Source organism: Mustelus asterias, chromosome 5 (genome assembly GCF_964213995.1).
Source record: "Mustelus asterias chromosome 5, sMusAst1.hap1.1, whole genome shotgun sequence".
In the NCBI taxonomy this organism is placed as follows: Eukaryota; Metazoa; Chordata; class Chondrichthyes; order Carcharhiniformes; family Triakidae; genus Mustelus; species Mustelus asterias.
The window spans coordinates 132,539,257-132,557,973 of NC_135805.1; the positions used below are offsets into that span (position 1 = coordinate 132,539,257).

At 46.4% G+C, this 18,717-nt stretch overlaps 1 protein-coding gene across 1 annotated transcript in view; it reads left to right on the forward strand.

Moving 5' to 3' along the window:
• The window catches only part of LOC144494162 (uncharacterized), a 397,513-nt gene that overhangs the window by 111,876 nt on the left and 266,920 nt on the right, over window positions 1-18,717 (forward strand). The window contains exon 9 of the mRNA XM_078213764.1: window positions 10,269-10,292. Within this exon, the coding sequence (XP_078069890.1) occupies window positions 10,269-10,292 (24 nt within the window). The remainder of the gene's footprint in view (window positions 1-10,268; window positions 10,293-18,717) is intronic.

The following is an 18,717-nucleotide window of genomic DNA, read 5'->3' on the forward strand; positions in this document are numbered from 1 at the left end:
CCGACCACAATCCCACCCAGGCCCTATTCCTGTAACCCCACATATTTACCCTGCTAATCCCCCTGACACTAAGGTCAATTTATCATGGCCAATCCACCTAACCTGCGTATCTTTGGGCTGTGGGAGGAAACTGGAGCACCCGGAAGAAACCCACACAGACACAGGGAGAATGTGCAAATTCCACACAGACAGTGACCCAAGCCGGGAATCTCTTTTTTTGTCAATGGCTCAATTGCACAGGATAGAGAGATGTCAGGTATTTATGGATTATGTTATTGATATTTAAACAGTCTGGTTGATTGACACGTTTATAGGATTATAGCAACAACGTTTTAAAGATAATTATGAATGGGATGTTCTTTTCACAGTAAGAAGTTTAACAACACCAGGTTAAAGTCCAACAGGTTTATTTGGTAGCAAAAGCCACACAAGCTTTCGGAGCTCTAAGCTCCTTCTTCAGGTGAGTGGGAATTCTGTTCACAAACAGAGCATATAAAGACACAGACTCAATTTACATGAATAATGTATACATTATTCATGTAAATTGAGTCTGTGTCTTTATATGCTCTGTTTGTGAACAGAATTCCCACTCACCTGAAGAAGGGGCTTAGAGCTCCGAAAGCTTGTGTGGCTTTTGCTACCAAATAAACCTGTTGGACTTTAACCTGGTGTTGTTAAACTTCTTACTGTGTTTACCCCAGTCCAACGCCGGCATCTCCACATCATGTTCTTTTCAAGCAGTTCTACACATGCCATTGTTACTATGGGGTTTATTAGTTCTGTAAAGCAACTGTGGTACAGGAAGCGAATTAGAATTAGATAGCTGGATGATTGAGCATGGGAGTGCCATGAGTTGGCATGGAGGACATGAGGGGCTTTGGCAAAGATTGGGGGAGGGGCATGACTTGGCATACCGCATATCAATGCTATGGGGTGGGTGGGCCATGCAATGTCATGAAGGGGGCATGAGAGCGGGGATATGGGTAAGACTTATCTTTTCAAATCCAGACTATGGTCCGTGACTCCGTGAGGGGTGAGGCCATGTGGAGAGACTGACCCGACTCCATGAAAATTTGTGGGAGGGCTAGGAGATGACTACCTTGGAAAGGATCTGGCCAGGATGGGTGTGCAGGGTGAAGTCCTGATTCCTGCCTCCTTATCTGCACTACCAGAAATTGGGAGCACTGGGAATGGAGGAGACGGGAGTCTGGCATTGACTCCCACCCGACAATTTTAAATGGTTCCACAGTCCGGCACGGTAGCACAGTGGTTAGCACTGCTGCTTCACAGCTCCAGGGACCTGGGTTCGATTCCCGCCCTTGGGTCACTGTCTGTGTGGAGCTTGGACATTCTCCTCGTGTCTGCGTGGGTTTCCTCCGGGTGCTCCGGTTTCCTCCCACAGTCCAAAGATGTGCGGGTTAGGTTGATTGGCCATGCCAAAATTGCCCTTAGTGTCCTGGGATGCGTAGGTTAGAGGGATTAGTGGGTAAATATGGAGGGATTTGGGGGTAGGGCCTGGGTGGGATTGTGATCCGTGCAGACTCGATGGGCCGAATGGCCTCTTTCTGTGCTGTAGGGCTTCTAAGCTTCTAAGTAAGTCCTTACGATTCGGCAGAAACCCGGCCAAATGATGCTGTGACCGTCACCAGAACTGGAGTGAACAAACTTTCACTATGACATGGATCCTTCCATTTCATTTTGTTTCCTGGCAGCTCTGTAAATCATGTGGACTTTAATTTGTACTTTAATCATTAATTTGTCTATCTGCTTGCGGTAGAATCTGTTGTTTTATGGGATGTTCATTAAAGTCTCTTTGCTTGTATTCCTTTGGGATCACTCAGAGGCCAGTCTGGCTGCAATTGAACTAAAGTATCGGAATTGTTAGTTCACCTAGCGGAATGCTAATGGGACTAAAGGACTTCAGGGCAACATGACTGCCAATGAATTGTTTATGGAGTTCAATGTTGATCATTTTACACTGCTTTCATTATAGAGCCAGGACTCAAGGGACTGAGTTATAGGGAGAGATTGAACAGGCTAGAACTTTTTTCATTGGAGCGTAGGAGACTGAGGGGTGATCTTATAGAGGTGTATAAGATCATGAGAGGCATGGATAGGGTGAATGCACTCAGTCTTTTTCCCAGGATTGGGGAATCGAGAACTTGAGGACATAGGTTTAAGTTAAGAGGGGAAAGAATTAATGGGAACCTGAGGAGCAACTTTTTTACAGAGGGTGATACCTGTGTGGAATAAGCTCAGTAAGAAGTTTAACAACACCAGGTTAAAGTCCAACAGGTTTATTTGGTAGCAAAAGCCACACAAGCTTTCGAAGCTCTAAGCCCCTTCTTCAGGTGAGTGGGAATTCTGTTCACAAACAGAGTTTATAAAGACACAGACTCAATTTACATGAATAATGGTTGGAATGCGAATACTTACAACTAATCAAGTCTTTAAGAAACAAAACAATGGGAGTGGAGAGAGCATCAAGACAGGCTAAAAAGATGTGTATTGTCTCCAGACAAGACAGCCAGTGAAACTCTGCAGGTCCACGCAACTGTGGGCGTTACAAATAGTGTGACATGAACCCAATATCCCGGTTGAGGCCGTCCGCGTGTGTGCGGAACTTGGCTATCAGTTTCTGCTCAGCGACTCTGCGCTGTCGTGTGTCGCGAAGGCCGCCTTGGAGAACGCTTACCCGAATATCAGAGGCCGAATGCCCGTGACCGCTGAAGTGCTCCCCAACAGGAAGAGAACAGTCTTGCCTGGTGATTGTCGAGCGGTGTTCATTCATCCGTTGTCGCAGCGTCTGCATAGTTTCCCCAATGTACCATGCCTCGGGAGGCATAAGCTGCCAGGGGAAGTGGTTGAGGCAGGGACATTGACAACATTTAAAAGGCATTTGGACAGATACATGGATAGGAAAGGTTTAGAAGGCAAATGGGGTTAGCTTAGATGGGCTTTTTGGTCAGCATGGACCAGTTTGGGCCAAAGAACCTGTCTCCTGTAGATTCTATGAACCATTCAGTAGATTTCACTGATCCGCAATCCACCTAGATAGAAACCAACTGTTTTCAGACTGGTTAACCCCAACCCAGTCTCAGGCCTGTGTAGTAACAGCTGGACTGCTCGAACATAACAGTCCTTCAACATTTGCCTAGCACCATCTAAAGATCCGGGCTGAGATGAGGAGAAATTTCTTCACTCAGAGAGTGGTGAGCCTGTGGAATTCTCTACCACAGGGAATAGTTGAGGCCAAAGCATTGTGGGGGCGATTCTCCCATCCGTTTCACGGCCTCCCCACTAGCACCAATGGCGTCCGCGAGTCTCCGGCAGCCGGATTTCCAGCGGTGTCAGCTCCGCGCCAGAAATTGGCATTGAGTTACAGAGGGAGGAAGGCCAGTGAGCATAGGGATGTTGGGCATCAGGATGTTGGGGGGGCGGGGGTCAGCTTGTTGGGGGGGTGTCGGGGCTGCGGAGGGGGTTGGGGGAGTCGAGGGTGAGGCCAGGGATGGGGTTGCCGGTAGGGGGGTATTGGGATATCGGTGTTGCGGGGGGAGGTAGGGCAGGGGGCAGGTCGAGGTGGACTAGGGGCGGGGGGGGACACAAGTCTGGCCTGAACATATCCGGGGGGTTAGCAAACGCGCCATGGGGGGGGATTGCATGGCTGGCAATGCGGGGCTGGCCAGCGATCAGGAGGCCGGCAGCGTGGGCTATTGCACCAAGATCGGTGCTGACAGATCAGCGCATGCGCAGTGGCCCACTCAGCGCGATACTGCTGGCCTCTCCAGTGGGGAAAAGGCCACCACCACAGATTTATAACAAGATTCAGGCTAGTGCCCTCTGCAGTGCACAGAGTGTAGGAGATAATTTTGAAACTCAGGCTGAGAAAACTAGCACGATTCAGGGCAGCACGATGACACAGTGATTAGCACTGCTGCCTCACAGCGCCAGGGACCCAGGTTCAATTCTGGGCTTGGGTCACTGTCTGTGTGGAGTTTGCACATTCTCCCCGTGTCTGCGTGGGTTTCCTCCAGGTACTCTGGTTTTCTCCCACAGTCCAAAGATGTGCGGTTTAGGTTGATTGGCCATGATAAATTGACCCTCGTGTCAGGGAATTAACAGGGTAAATATATGGGGTTATGAGGATAGGGCCTAGATGGGATTTTGGCCTGTGCAGACTCGATGGGCCGAATGACCTCCTTCTGCACTGTAGGGATTCTATGATGTACTCCCATTTTTACACAAATTTGACACTTAAAGTTTTTTTGGGAGAATCGCCCCCTGTACATTTTCAAGAAGGAGTTAGATGTAGCTTCTGGGGCACAATTTCATTGGAATTATGGGGGCAAAGCGGGAACATGTTACTGAATTGGATGATCAGCCAATGAATGGCAGAGCAGGCTCGAAGGGCCGAATGGCCTACTCCTGCTCCTATTTTCTAGTTAAACTGCGGCTGTGTAGCACTCTGCTCTGTCCAAACACAATGGACACTGAGCAAGAATTGCGATGAAGCTGGTAGTAGTCTGCGTGCACACAACTGGAGCATTAAGTTGGTGAATTGGGGAGGTTGAAAATTCAGAACAGCTGATTGAGACATTTCAACATCTGGAATGTTGGGCAAATGCAGTGATCGCAACTTAGATTGGGGGAAAAGAATGTCTTCCTAACTTCAGAGATAAAATATTAAAGTCAAATGTTTTGGGAACACAAAATACTTTGGCTCAGCGAGAGAACAGTCTAGACGCAGTGTTTAATTTGAACTAGGACAGACGGATAGTCACACTGACAGCAGAGCACAAACTGGACATCTCAATTCAGTTGACGGCTCAACAATTAATGTGCCCCCTGACCTGCCAGATATTTGACCTGTGAACCACCCAAAAGAACTTGTACAGTCACGACACCAGCATCAAGCCAGTTTAAGATTAACGAGCCGACCACTCTTAGAAAATGCACTTGTGGTTACAGCAACATTAAGTTAATTTGTGAATGTGACAGACACGCAATGCCATGATTTTGGCTCAAATGTACCGCAACATGCTGATGATGATCAGGGAATGAGGCAATTTGACCATAAGACACAGCAGCCAAAGTACATCATTTGTCCCATCGAGGATGCTCCACCATTCAATAAGATCATGACTGATCTGATGGGATAATCCTCAACTCCACTTTCCTGCCTTAGCCCCATAACCCTCGATTCCCTTACTGATGAAAAATCTGAGTATCTTGGCCTTGAACATAACAACCCAGCCTCTGTAGCCCTCTGAGGTATGGAATTTCACAGATTCACTGCCCTCAGAAAGAAGAAATTCCTCCACATCTCTGCCTTAAATGGGTGACCCCTTACTCTGAGATTATGCCCTCTGCTTCTAGATTCTCCCCCAAGGGGAACCAACCCCCCAGTTTTTACTTTGTCAAGGCCCTGAGAATCCTATCGCCCGAATTCTACCGCCATGCCTGCCACGGAATTGGAGCGAAGGAGGGGCGGGCAATGGAAATGTCCATTGAACCTTGGGCGGGAATTTCTGGTCTTGCGAGGCTATAAAGTCCTGGCCATGTGTCTCAATAAGGTCGCATCTCATTCTTCTAAACGCCAATGAGTAGAAGCCCAACCCACTCAATCCTTTTTCATAAGAAAATCCCTCCATACCCAGGAACAACTGCTGTAGATTCTATGATGATTCTAACGCGGTAAACATTCTTTGGACTACCTCTAATGCCAGTCTATCTTTCCTTAGATAAGAGGACCAAAACTAGTCGCATTATTCCAGGTGCGGTCTAACCGCTGCCTGATACAGTTTTAGCAAGATTTCCCTATTTTTATGCTCCATTCCCTTTGAAATAAAGGCCAACATTCCATTTGCCTTCCCTATTTACCGGCTGAACTTGCATGCTATCTTCTTATGATTTATGCACGAGGACGCACGGGCGGCACGGTAGCACAGTGGTTAGCACTGCTGCTTCACAGCTCCAGGGTCCCGGGTTCGATTCCTGGCTCGGGTCACTGTCTGTGTGGAGTTTGCACATTCTCCTCGTGTCTGCGTGGGTTTCCTCCGGGTGCTCCGGTTTCCTCCCACAGTCCAAAGATGTGCGGGTTAGGTTGATTGGCCAGGTTAAAAAATTGCCCCTTAGAGTCCTGGGATGTGTAGGTTAGAGGGATTAGCGGGTAAAATATGTGGGGGTAGGGACTGGGTGGGATTGTGGTCGGTGCAGACTCGATGGGCCGAATGGCCTCTTTCTGCACTGTAGGGTTTCTATGATTTCTATGACGCCAAACCCCTCTGTGCTGCAGCTTTCTGCAGTCTTTCTCAGCTGCTTTATTCTTCCTACGAAAGCGCATAACTTCACATTTACCTACATTATATTCCATCTGCCAAGTTGCTACCCAGTCATGTAATCTGTCTAATTTGAGCCTTTGGAGAAGGAATCCACTGTGGTGAAGACAGGTGGGAGGTGTGCTTGGGGGGTGGGGGAGGGAGAGAGAGACACAATGGAGTGAATTTTCCCAATCTGCCTGCCCACCATGGGAATCGTAGCTTTGTCGAAGGGTCATCTGGACTCGAAACATCAGCTCTTTTCTCTCCTTACAGATGCTGCCAGACCTGCTGAGATTTTCCAGCATTTTCTCTTAATGTTAAAAGTTTATTTATTTGTGTCACAAGTAGGCTTGCATTAACACTGCAATGAAATTACTGTGTAAATCCCCTAGTCGCCACACTCCGGCACCTGTTCGGGTACACTGAGGGAGAATTTACCATGGCCACAGCACCTAACCAGCACAGTCTTTTGGACTGTGAGAGGAAACTGGAGCACCCGGAGGAAACCCACGCAGACACGGGGAGATCGTGCAGACTCCACACATTCAGTGACCCAAGCTGGGAATCAAACCCGGGTCCCTGGCGCTGTGAGGCAGCAGTGCTGATGCCTGAGCAATAAATGCTGGCCAACCAGTGATGCCCATGTCCCACAAATGAATTAAAAGAAAAAGCTCTTTCCCACACTTGCCCCCACATATCACACTCACTCTCAGACTAGCTCACACACTTAGTCCACCTCCCTCTCACAGCCTGCTCAACACAGAGTGGCAGCCTCTCTGCCCCCAATAACTCTTTTTCTGCAACTCAGTTGCTGCTGCCAGTATTGCTACTCCACCAATCACTGAATCCTTCTCTCCCACATTTGCTGCTGTAGGCTCACTCATGAGCATATCAACAACCAAGGTGGGAGAGGAATGGCCAGTGGTTGGTGGCGCAGTTTCTTTCAGAATGTTCCACTGCATTTAGCGGCATTTTGAAAACTCCCACATTAACTGGCCTCGTCAGCCACATCCAGCCAAGCCTACTTTAGACTGTTCCATGCAGCCAGTTATATAGACATTGACTTCAGTGTCAGAAGGTTGTGGATTCTAGAGACTCCAGCACCAGGTAGACCACTTGAATAGACCATTCTGCCCCTCAAGCCTGGTCCACCATTTAGTACAATCATCCATCTCAACTCCAATTACACTTCATTCCTTTCTTGGATCTGAATGCTGCAGAACTCTTTAACTCCTGTGCTATTCAATACCTTTCACCATTTAAAAGCCACAGAAGAATTGGAAATGATGGAAATATTCTAACATTTTAAAGCAGGCAATGCAAAAATGTTGACCTTGATTTTGAAGCCTGACCTTGACTTCACAGAACTGTTGTAATATGCCTTTAAGAGATATCAGCATAACATCACCAGAAGGGAGGTGTGTCATGTGATCCAGTCTTAGTTCTGCTTTTGCTTTGAGCAGAGCACATGTACACAGCTCTGATGTCTTCAAGCCTTATCCCTATGTATTACTGTTCTCGTGTGTCTAGAATTAATAAATGAACCCACAATGTGTTTGCAAAATCCCTTATAAGTGATTAGTTCCTTGTTACTTGTACATTAGATTAGTCCAAGGTATTAAATCATTAGAATAACATGACACTGACTTCTTAATTGAACTCACCTTCTGCTTGTTTTGAATCTTGGGGGTGCTGGTCACATTGGACCTTCGATTGAGAGAGTAGATTTTCTCTACTGCTGTAACTTTGCCAGGACGTGTGGTGGGAGCTCTGCTTGTACGATTATTACATCCCAGTGAGATTATGGCGACAGACTGGGAACAGCTCCATTACAGTTAGACACTAAGTTTGTTTATTAGTGTCACAAGTAGACTTACCTTAACACTGCAATGAAGTTACTTTGAAAATCCCCATTCGCCACACTCTGGCGCCTGTTCGGGTACACTGAGGGAGAATTTAGCATAGCCAATGCACCTAGCCAGCATGTCTTTTGGACAGTGGGAGGAAACGGGAACATCTGGAGAAAACCCACGCAGGTACGGGGAGCACATGCAGACTCCACATGGACCAAGCCGGGAATTGAACCCATGTCCCTGGTGCTAAGACACAGCAGTTCTCACCACTGTGCCACCATGCAGACCATATAGGGAAGAGAGGAGGAGATAGCCATCTCCCGATAAATCTCCAGGAATTGAAGAAAATGTCCAGGACACTGCAGCAAACAACACAGGAAAAAACGCTTAGCAGCATTAATATAAAGTTCTGTCATTTGCATTTTCTTTCACCACTTTCCTCAACTAATTGTAAAGATATTTGACAGTGCAGAACTTGAGTATCGCTGAAGAAAGACATTTTGCGGAAGCTTTTTGCCTTGCACTCATCAGGACAGAATACTGATGTCAGGGAAAACAACAACTTGTTAGTGTATGAGAAGGGGGTGCTGATTGGTTGGTGAGTGAGCCCTGATTGGCTGTATGGAGAATGCTATGGCGAATGCACCAATGGATGTAAAAAATATTGTTGATGGAATGAAAACCTGTTTCCCTGACAGCCACATTACAAAGATTCTGCTCCTTGTTCAGTTGGAGTCAGGAAGGCTGGAGCAGTGGTGGGGTACTTGATTTGATTTATTATTGTCACATGTATTAGCACAGTGAAAAGTATTGTTTCTTGCCCGCTACACAGACAAAGCATACCATTCTTAGAGAAGGAACGGAGATGATGCAGAATGTAATGTTACAGTCATAGCTAGGGTGTAGAGAAAGATCAACTTAATATAAAGTAGATCCATCCAAAAGTCTGATGGCAGCAGGGAAGAAGCTGTTCTTGAGTCAGTTGCTACATGATCTCTGACTTTTGTACCTTTTTCCTGACGGAAGAACATAGAACATAGAACATAGAAACCCTACAGTGCAGAAGGAGGCCATTCGGCCCATCGAGTCTGCACCGACCACAATCCCACCCAGGCCCTCACCCCACATATTTTACCCGCTAATCCCTCTAACCTACGCATCCCAGGACTCTAAGGGACAATTTTTAACCTGGCCAATCAACCTAACCCGCACATCTTTGGACTGTGGGAGGAAACCGGAGCACCCGGAGGAAACCCACGCAGACACGAGGAGAATGTGCAAACTCCACACAGACAGTGACCCAAGCCGGGAATCGAACCCGGGACCCTGGAGCTGTGAAGCAGCAGTGCTAACCACTGTGCTACCGTGCCGCCCCAGAAGGTGGAAGAGAGAATGTCCGGGGTGCGTAGGGTCCTTGATTATACTGACTGCTTTTCCCGAGGTAGCAGGAAGTGTAGACCGAGTCAATAGATGGGAGGCTGGTTTGCGTGATGGATTGGGCTACATTCATGACTCTTTGTAATTCCATGTGGTCTTGGGCAGAGCAGGAGCCATACCAAGCTGTGGTACAACCAGAAAGAATGCTTTCTATGATGCATCTGTAAAAGTTGGTGAGAGTCATAACGGACAGCGGGAGTGTTGGGGAGGTATGTTCCAAGGTGGAAGATGAAACCTCTAAGGGTACATCCAATTCTGCCATAAATGTAAAGCCTGAATGCCTAGAAGTGGACCTTACAATGGTTATCCTGGATTTTTAAAAACATTGAGTAGTAAAATGAATGTTTATAGTCCAACCAAGGTACATATAATAAATTAGCTCTCCCAGCATGAAGTTTCACAATATGGGAGTGTGTCTCAGGAATTTAAACCAGATATCAGTGTACAGTGTATGTTTCATCATTCTATAAAACTAAAGAATCGTAAAGCTGTTGCCCTCTATAACTGAATTCACAATACCTGTATCTATCACTTGAAACTCTTCAAAAATCTAATCAAATAGTAATGATTAATCTTTGGTTTATCCTCTGTGTAATCCCATTGAAATGTGAATGTATGTTTACCTCACGTTTAATTCATTCCTTTCTATCTCTTACAGGTTGCGGGACTGAAGGGAGAACCAGTAAGTATTCAATCTCTGAGTCTGATTGGGGAGGTGGTGGTGTAGTGGTATTGTCACTAGAATAGTAATCCACAGCCCCAGGGCAATGCTCAGGGGACCTGGGTTCGAATCTCACCCAAGGCAGATGGTGAAATTTGAACTCAATAAAAATCTGGATTAAAAGTCTAATGATGACCATGAAACCATTGTCAATTGTTGTAAAAACACTAATGTCCTTTGGGGAAGGAAATCTACTGTCTTTACCTGGTCTGGCCTACATGTGACTCCAGACCCACAGCAATGCGATTGGCTCTTAAATGTTCTCAGGGATGGGCAATAAATGTTGGCCCAGCCAGCCACATCTACATCTCATGAACAAATAAAAGAAAACTCAGAAAAGTATACTTAACATGGGGGAAGGAATTTGAAAACAATTGCATTCAGTCGCTTCAGCAGTTACATCAAAAAAAAGTACAAATGTTTTTTAACCGCTCCACAAGTGTGCAGCTGAGGCACAATAGGAGCCATGGTCAATCCCTGATCTGCGTTTCCATGGCATCTCAGGTGGGGCAGGAATGGCAGCATGGTGACACAGTGGTTAGCACTGCTGCCTCACAGCACCAGAGACCCGGGTTCAATTCCGGGCTTGGGTGACTGCCTGCATGGAGTTTACACGTTCTCCCCATGCCTGCATGGGTTTCCTCCGGGTGCTCCTATTTCCTCCCACACTCCAAAGATATGCGGGTTAGATGGATTGGCCATGGTAAATTGCCGCTTAGTGTCCAAAGATGTGCTGGTTAAGTGGATTGGCATGCTAAATTGCCCCTTAGTGTTCAAAGATGTATAAGTTAGGGGATTTAAATGGGATAAGTAAGTGGACTTACGGGGATAGGGCCTGAGTAAGATGTTCCGTCGGAGAGCCGATGCATACTCAATGGGTCGAATGGCCTCCTTCTGCACTGTAAGGGTTTTATGAGTCTATACAATGTTGTGATCCAGGGGTTGTAATGATGTAGACTTCTTGTTGCCCACGTGGAATTCTGGGATCACAAAACGAGAGATAAAGAAAAGGTTTTTCACACAGGAATGCACTGCCTGAAAGTAAACAGATTCTTTGCTGAAGGGAAGTGGATAAGGAAACATTAGCAGAACTACAGCTTCAGAGCAGGGGATAGATAAGCACAATGGAGTAAATGGTTTCGCCTGCGTTGTATGCTCTTATGTGTCCTCACACAAAAAAAATTTTCTATTCATTAACTGAGGCTGTAAATAGTAGCTGAGATCCAGATAATGTGCCTCAGTTGTGCAAAATCTTCACTCCAGCAGGTGTCTGACAATCTAAAAACTGAGCAATTTTGAAGGTTAGGTAAGGTGAAATAAAGACCACCGTATAGAGATGGCAAGAGTGAAATAGAGGAGAAATCTGCTCACAAAATAACAGTGAAACAATTGTGGCGGGGAGGGGGGAGTTTCCGTCCCATTTTTGGCAGGCGACTAAGACCCCGGGGACGGAGAAGCCAATGAGTGTCCCCACACAGATTTTACACCAATGGATTTCATTTTGACATTGTCCCTGCTCCCCGTCAATGACGTAATGGAGTTTCCACCAATGCATACATTTAAGTATCATTAGCGGGCTATGCCCCTGGTAAATAATCCCCCAATGGAAGGAATTCTACCCCCTCCCCACACGACTGTTGTGACATCACATCGGTGGCTTTGCAGCAGGTCTGGATCAACGGGGACCTGGTGAATGGTCCCCATTGGGAGCACACTGTGGAGGAGAGGGTCAGGCTCAGAATACCCAGGGACTGCCCGGGGATGCTGCCATGGGCCACTGCCATGGGGCCATGTTGTGGGGCTTCTGTTGGAGATGTTTGAGGTGAGGAAGTTCCCTTGGGGGAGTGGGGGGCGGGGATTGGTGTGTGAAGGGGGCATGTCCACAGGGGAAGGCTTCCATTGGGGATGTTCAAAGTGGTGGTGGGCTTCCCTGCGGAGAGTTCCCGTGTCTGTGTGGAGGGAGGGGGACTTCCCATGTGTGTGTGTGGAGGGGGGAGTGTCCCCATGTCCTTGTGTGGGGGGGTGTGGTTTCCAGTGTCCGTGTGGGGGAGTTGGCTTCCATTTTCATCTGGGGATCCTTTTTGTTCATTTTTATTTGTTTCAGATCAGGTGTATGAGTCAAGGTTGCTCATGTCCTGGGTTTATTCAGAGCCCGCCCTGCCTGACCCCATCCCCCTTCCATTCTTCTCTCCCTGTGCTTGAAATTTGGAGGGAAACCCGACAAGGCAGCTGCCTGCCACTTTTCCCACCTGTGAGAACAACCCGGGGGGGCGGAGGGGGTGGGGGGGTGGAGGGAGGGTTGGGTGGGGGAAGGAAAATCATAAAATTCCATCCAATGTCAAAACCTGAGGGAACAAACTCTGAGCCAGCATTCTGAGAGAGGGAACCAGGCCAAAGGCTGCTCGGCTGTGTATGAAAAGTAACCCGGGTCTGAAGTCAAGTCTTGAAAAATAGTTTTCCAGCTCCAGTTACTGAAGCGGTGCCAGAAATGCCTTTAGTAAGTGCATACGGTGATGATCCCACACATGAATGCATCAAGTCTTACGTGCCAACACAAAAAAAATGTCTTCACAACTTTCAGTCATGATATAGCCAGGCACTTGGCAACCTTGGTGCAAAGCAAGATGAATGAGATAGAACTAGAGCCAACTAACCCCTCCTGCCTTCCCTCCCTCATTCACATCCAGAGACACATGCTCCTGCAGTGAATCTCAGCACTCTATTTACTGCCGGGCACTGTATATTTACACTGAGCAGTAATCACAAGACCTTGTTTATATTCTTGGCCCACTTTCCCTTCCTGTCCCAATGAATGTAACCCATGCCAGGGTATGGATTGCATAGAATTACTTAGACTGTACAACAGTAGAACAGCCCGGCTGGTCTTTAAGCTCCACATGGATCTTCTCCCACCACTCATCTTCTCATCCTGTCAACCCTATCAAAGTTAGAGTTTAAATTTTATAGTCTAAAGCTTAAAGTTTTAAAGTTTATTTGTTAGTGTCACAAGTAGGCTTACATTAACACTGCAGTGAAGGTACTGTGAAAATCCTCCAGTCGCCACACTCCGGCGCCTGTTCGATTACACTTGGGGAGAATTTAGCATGGCCAAAGTGTACCTAACCAGTGTATCAAAAGCATAAACGCAAGAATAGCAACAGAGTTGAGCTTTCTGTGCCATTCAATGCAATCACGGCTGATCATGGATTTTAATCCTATTTTCCCACCCACTCCCCATATCCCTTAATTCCCTGAGCGACCGTAAATCAGTCAATCCCAGCTTTGGTAGCACAGTGATTAGCACTGCTGCCTCACAGCGCCAGGGACCCAGGTTCGATTTCCGACTTGTGTCACTATCTGTGCGGAGTCTGCACGTTCTTTCCGTGTCTGCGTGGGTTTCCTCCGGGTACTCCAGTTTCCTCCCACAGTCCAAAGATGTGCGGGTTAACCCTAGTGTCAGGGGGATTAGCTAGGGTAAATGCATAGGGTTATGGGGATGTGGCCTGGGTGCGATTGTGGTCGGTGCAGACTCGATGGGCTGAATGGCCTCCTTCTGCACTGTAGGATTCTATGAACGTGGGCAAGCTTTATTCATCATAAAACAACCCCACCCCAGGGACCAATTTAGTAATCCTTTGCATAATGCCTCTAGCATCAACATACCCTTTCATTCATTGCTCTCACATACTTATCCAGCCTCTCCTTAAATACACCTGTACTATTTGCATCAACTGCCAGTTGCGTTTATCAGTGCCACGTTCTATCTACTCTCTCTGTGAGGAATATTCTCCTGAAATTCCTCTTGGATTTATTTGTAGCTATCTTAGATTGATAGCCTCCAGCTTTGGTGTCCGCCACAAATGAAAGTATGTTCTCGATGTCAACCATATCAAACCCCACCACTATTTTAACAATATCTATCCCTTGACTTAAATTCCTGGGATGGTAGGTTTGTCGTATGAGGGAGAGATCGGGTTGACTGGGTCTGTATTCACTAGAATTTAGTCAAACGAGAGGGGATCTAACTGGACAGACTGGATGCAGGGTTGTTGTTTTCCTCTGGCTGGTGGGGACTGTGACAAGTGGTCACAGTTCTCGAGATATGGGATAGACTATTTAGTGCCGAGATGACAAGAAGCATCTTCACTCAGAAGATGGTGAAGTGTGGAATTCGCTTCCACAGAAGGCTGTGGAGGCCAAATCACTGAATACATTTAAGAAGGAAATGGATAGTGTTTTAGACTCTAAAGGTTGTCAAAGAGAGAGTGTGGGAGTCTGACGTTGAGGTAAAGGATCAGCCATGATCGTGTTGAATGGAAGGGCCAGATGGCCAACCCCTGCTCCTTTTTTCAGTGTTTCCTCTGAATAATTCAGTTGGGGGGTCCATCAAATTTCCCATTCCTCAACATGGAAGTCATTCATTATTTCAGAAACCTTATAAAACTTGACAAGTGTCGTTCATGCAAAAGTGGGTACATTTATTGTTGGTGGATGATCGTATTTTGTCTGCACTGTTATTTTCCTGTCCAGTGTTGTATCACCAATAGTGGGAATGCACTCGGCATTTTTCCCTGTATTGGTCTCCGAACGACGATCAGGAGCAGGAATGGGAACCTTGGCTTATTTTCCCCAGGGTGGCTGATGCCAGTGGAAGCACCTCTAATGTCTTTGATGTTCCGAGGTTCACATAGAATCATAGAATCCCTACAGTGCAGAAGGAGGCCATTCGGCCCACTGACCACAATCCCATCCAGGCCCTGTTCCCATAACCCCACATATTTACCCTGCTAATCCCTTGACACTAGGGTCAATCAACCTAACCTGCGCATCTTTGGGATGACAGCTCTGTTTGTGCCGGGACCACAGGGAGTGCTGCAAATACACACTTAACCATCAAGGGATCTCTGACTACTCTATATTGACAAAAGTGGATTAAATGAAAGAGATGTGTGCTGTACCTGGTGCAATTTGATTTGATTTATTGTTGTCACATGTATCAGTATACAGTGAAAAGTATTGTTTCTTGCGCACTATACAGATAAAGCATACCATACATAGAGAAGGAAAGGAGAGGGTGCAGAATGTAGTGTTACAGTCAAAGCCAGGGTGTAGAGAAAGATCAACTTAAACGAGTTAGAGCATAGTGAAAAGCATTACAAAGGCTTTATTTTCATGGTATTTTAATTGTGAGTCTTGGCAAAGAACATAGAACATTACAGCGCAGTACAGGCCCTTCGGCCCTCGATGTTGCGCCAACCTGTGAAATGAATCTAAAGCCCATCGAACCTATACTATTCCAATATCATCCATATGTTTATCCAACGACCCTTTAAATGCCCTTAATGTTGACGAGTCCACGACTGTCGCAGGCAGGGCATTCCACGCCCTTATTACTCTCTGAGTGAAGAACCTACCTCTGACATCTGTCCTATATCTATCACCCCTCAATTTAAAGCTATGTCCCCTCGTGCTAGCCATCACCATCCAAGGAAAAAGGTTCACACTCTCCACCCTATCTAATCCTCTGATCATCTTGTATGCCTCTATTAAGTCACCTCTTAACCTTCTTCTCTCTAACGAAAACAGCCTCAAATCACTCAGCCTTTCCTCATAAGACCTTCCCACCATACCAGGCAACATCCTGGTAAATCTCCTCTGCACTCTTTCCAATGCTTCCATATCCTATAATGCGGCGACCAGAACTGTACGCAATACTCCAAGTGCGGCCGCACCAGAGTTTTGTACAGCTGCAACATGACATCATGGCTCCGAAACTCAATCCCTCTACCAGTAGAAGCTAATACACTGTGCGTCTTCTTAACAACCCTATCAACCTGGGTGCCAACTTTCAGGGATCTATGCACATGGACACCGAGATCTCTCTGCTCATCCACGCTACCAAGTATCTTACCATTAGCCCAGTACTCTGTATTCTTGTTACTCCTTCAAAATTGAATCACCTCACACTTTTCTGCATTAAACTCCATTTGCCACCTCTCAGCCCAGCACTGCAGCTTATCCATGTCCCTCTGTAACCTGCAACATCCTTCTGCACTGTCCACAACTCCACCGACTTTAGTGTCATCCGCAAATTTACTAACCCATCCTTCTACGCCCTCATCCAGATCATTTATAAACATGACAAACAGCAGTGGCCCCAAAGCAGATCCTTGCGGTACACCACTAGTCACTGAACTCCAGGATGAACATTTCCCATCAACCACCACCCTCTGTCTTCTTACAGCTAGCCAATTTCTGATCCAAACCACAAAATCCCATGCCTCTGTATTTTCTGCAATGGCCTACCATGGGGAACCTTATCAAACGCTTTACTGAAATCCATATACACCACATCAACTGCTTTACCCTCATCCATCTCTTTGGTCACCTTCTCAAAGAACTCAATAAGGTTTGTGAGGCACGACCTACCCTTCACAAAACCGTATTGACTATCCCTAATCAAATTGTTCCTCTCTAGATGATTATAAATCCTATCTCTTATAATCCTTTCCAAAACTTTGCCCACAACAGAAGTAAGGCTCACTGGTCTATAATTACCAGGGTTGTCTCTGCTCCCCTTCTTGAACAAGGGGACAACATTTGCTATCCTCCAGTCTTCTGGCACTATTCCTGTAGACAATGACGACATAAATATCAAAGCCAAAGGCTCTGCAATCTCCTCCCTAGCTTCCCAGAGAATCCTCAGATAAATCCCATCCGGCCCAGGGGACTTATCTATTTTTACACTTTCCAGAATTGCTAACACCTCCTCCTTATGAACCTCAATCCGGTCTAGTCTAATAGCCTGTATCTCAGTATTCTCCTCGACAACATTGTCTTTTTCCTGCGTGAATACTGACGAAAAATATTCATTTAGCACCTCTCCAATCTCTTCGGACTCCACGCACAACTTCCCACTACTGTCCTTGACTGGCCCTAATCTTACCCTAGTCATTCTTTTATTCCTGACATACCGAGAGAAAGCTTTAGGGTTTTCCTTGATCCTACCTGCCAAAGACTTCTCATGTCCCCTCCTGGCTCTTCTTAGCTCTCTCTTCAGGTCCTTCCTGGCTAACTTGTAACTCTCAAGTGCCCTAACTGAGCCTTCACGTCTCATCTTTACATAAGTCTCCTTCTTCCTCTTCACAAGAGATTCAACTTCTTTAGTAAACCACGGTTCCCTCGCTCGACCACTTCGTCCCTGCCTGACGGATACAAACATATCAAGGACACGCAGTAGCTGTCCCTTGGACAAGCTCCACATTTCAATTGTGCCCATCCCCTGTAGATTTCTTCCCCATCCTATGCATCCTAAATCTCACCTAATCGCATCATAATTTCCTTTCCCCCAGCTATAACACTTGCCCTGCGGTATATACCTATCCCTTTCCATCGCTAAAGTAAACGTAACTGAATTGTGGTCACTATCACCAAAGTGCTCACCTACCTCCAAATCTAACACCTGGCCTGGTTCATTACCCAGTACCAAATCCAATGTGGCCTCGCCTCTTGTTGGCCTATCTACATACTGTGTCAGGAAACCCCTCCTGCACACATTGAACAAAAACTGACCCATCTAAAGTACTTGAACTATAGCGTTTCCAGTCAATATTTGTAAAGTTAAAGTCCCCCATAACAACTACCCTGTTACTTTCGCTCCTATCCAGAATCATCTTTGCAATCCTTTCCTCTACATCTCTGGAACTTTTCGGAGACCTATAGAAAACTCCCAACAGGGTGATCTCTCCTTTCCTGTTTCTAACCTCAGCCCAAACTACCTCAGTAGACGAGTCCTCATCATCTTTGCAATAGGAACATACGTAAAACATTTAGTCCCAGGAGCCTTTTCCAACAATCAATTAGATTGTGGCTGATCTGTCCCTTAACTCCACCTACCAGCTTTGGCGCCAAAATCTTTCAATCTCAATTTTGCAATTTTCATTTGACTCCAACTTTTAAGGAAGAGGATTTCAGATTTCCATTCACCCAATGGCCGGAATCTACCATTCTTATTCATGGCTGGGATTTTCCATTGCCAAGTGAATGGAGTTTTGACTGGAATGCTAAATTCTCCGTTCTCACTTGCAACAAGTCCCGCCACGGATGAGACCGGAAAGTCCCACTCTGTGTGCAAAAGTGCTTCCTGACATCACTCCTGAACTACCTGGCTCTAACTTTTCAGCTTATGACGCTTTGTTCTGGACTCTCCGACCTTGGGTAATAATTTCTATCGACCTATTCAACTCTCTTCATCACCTTAAGCACCTCAATTAGATTACCCCTTGATCATCTATATTCAAGGGAAAGAAAGCCTAATTTATGTGACCTGTCCTGTGGCACGGTGGCACAGTGGTTAGCACTGCTGCCTCACAGCGCCAGGGACCCG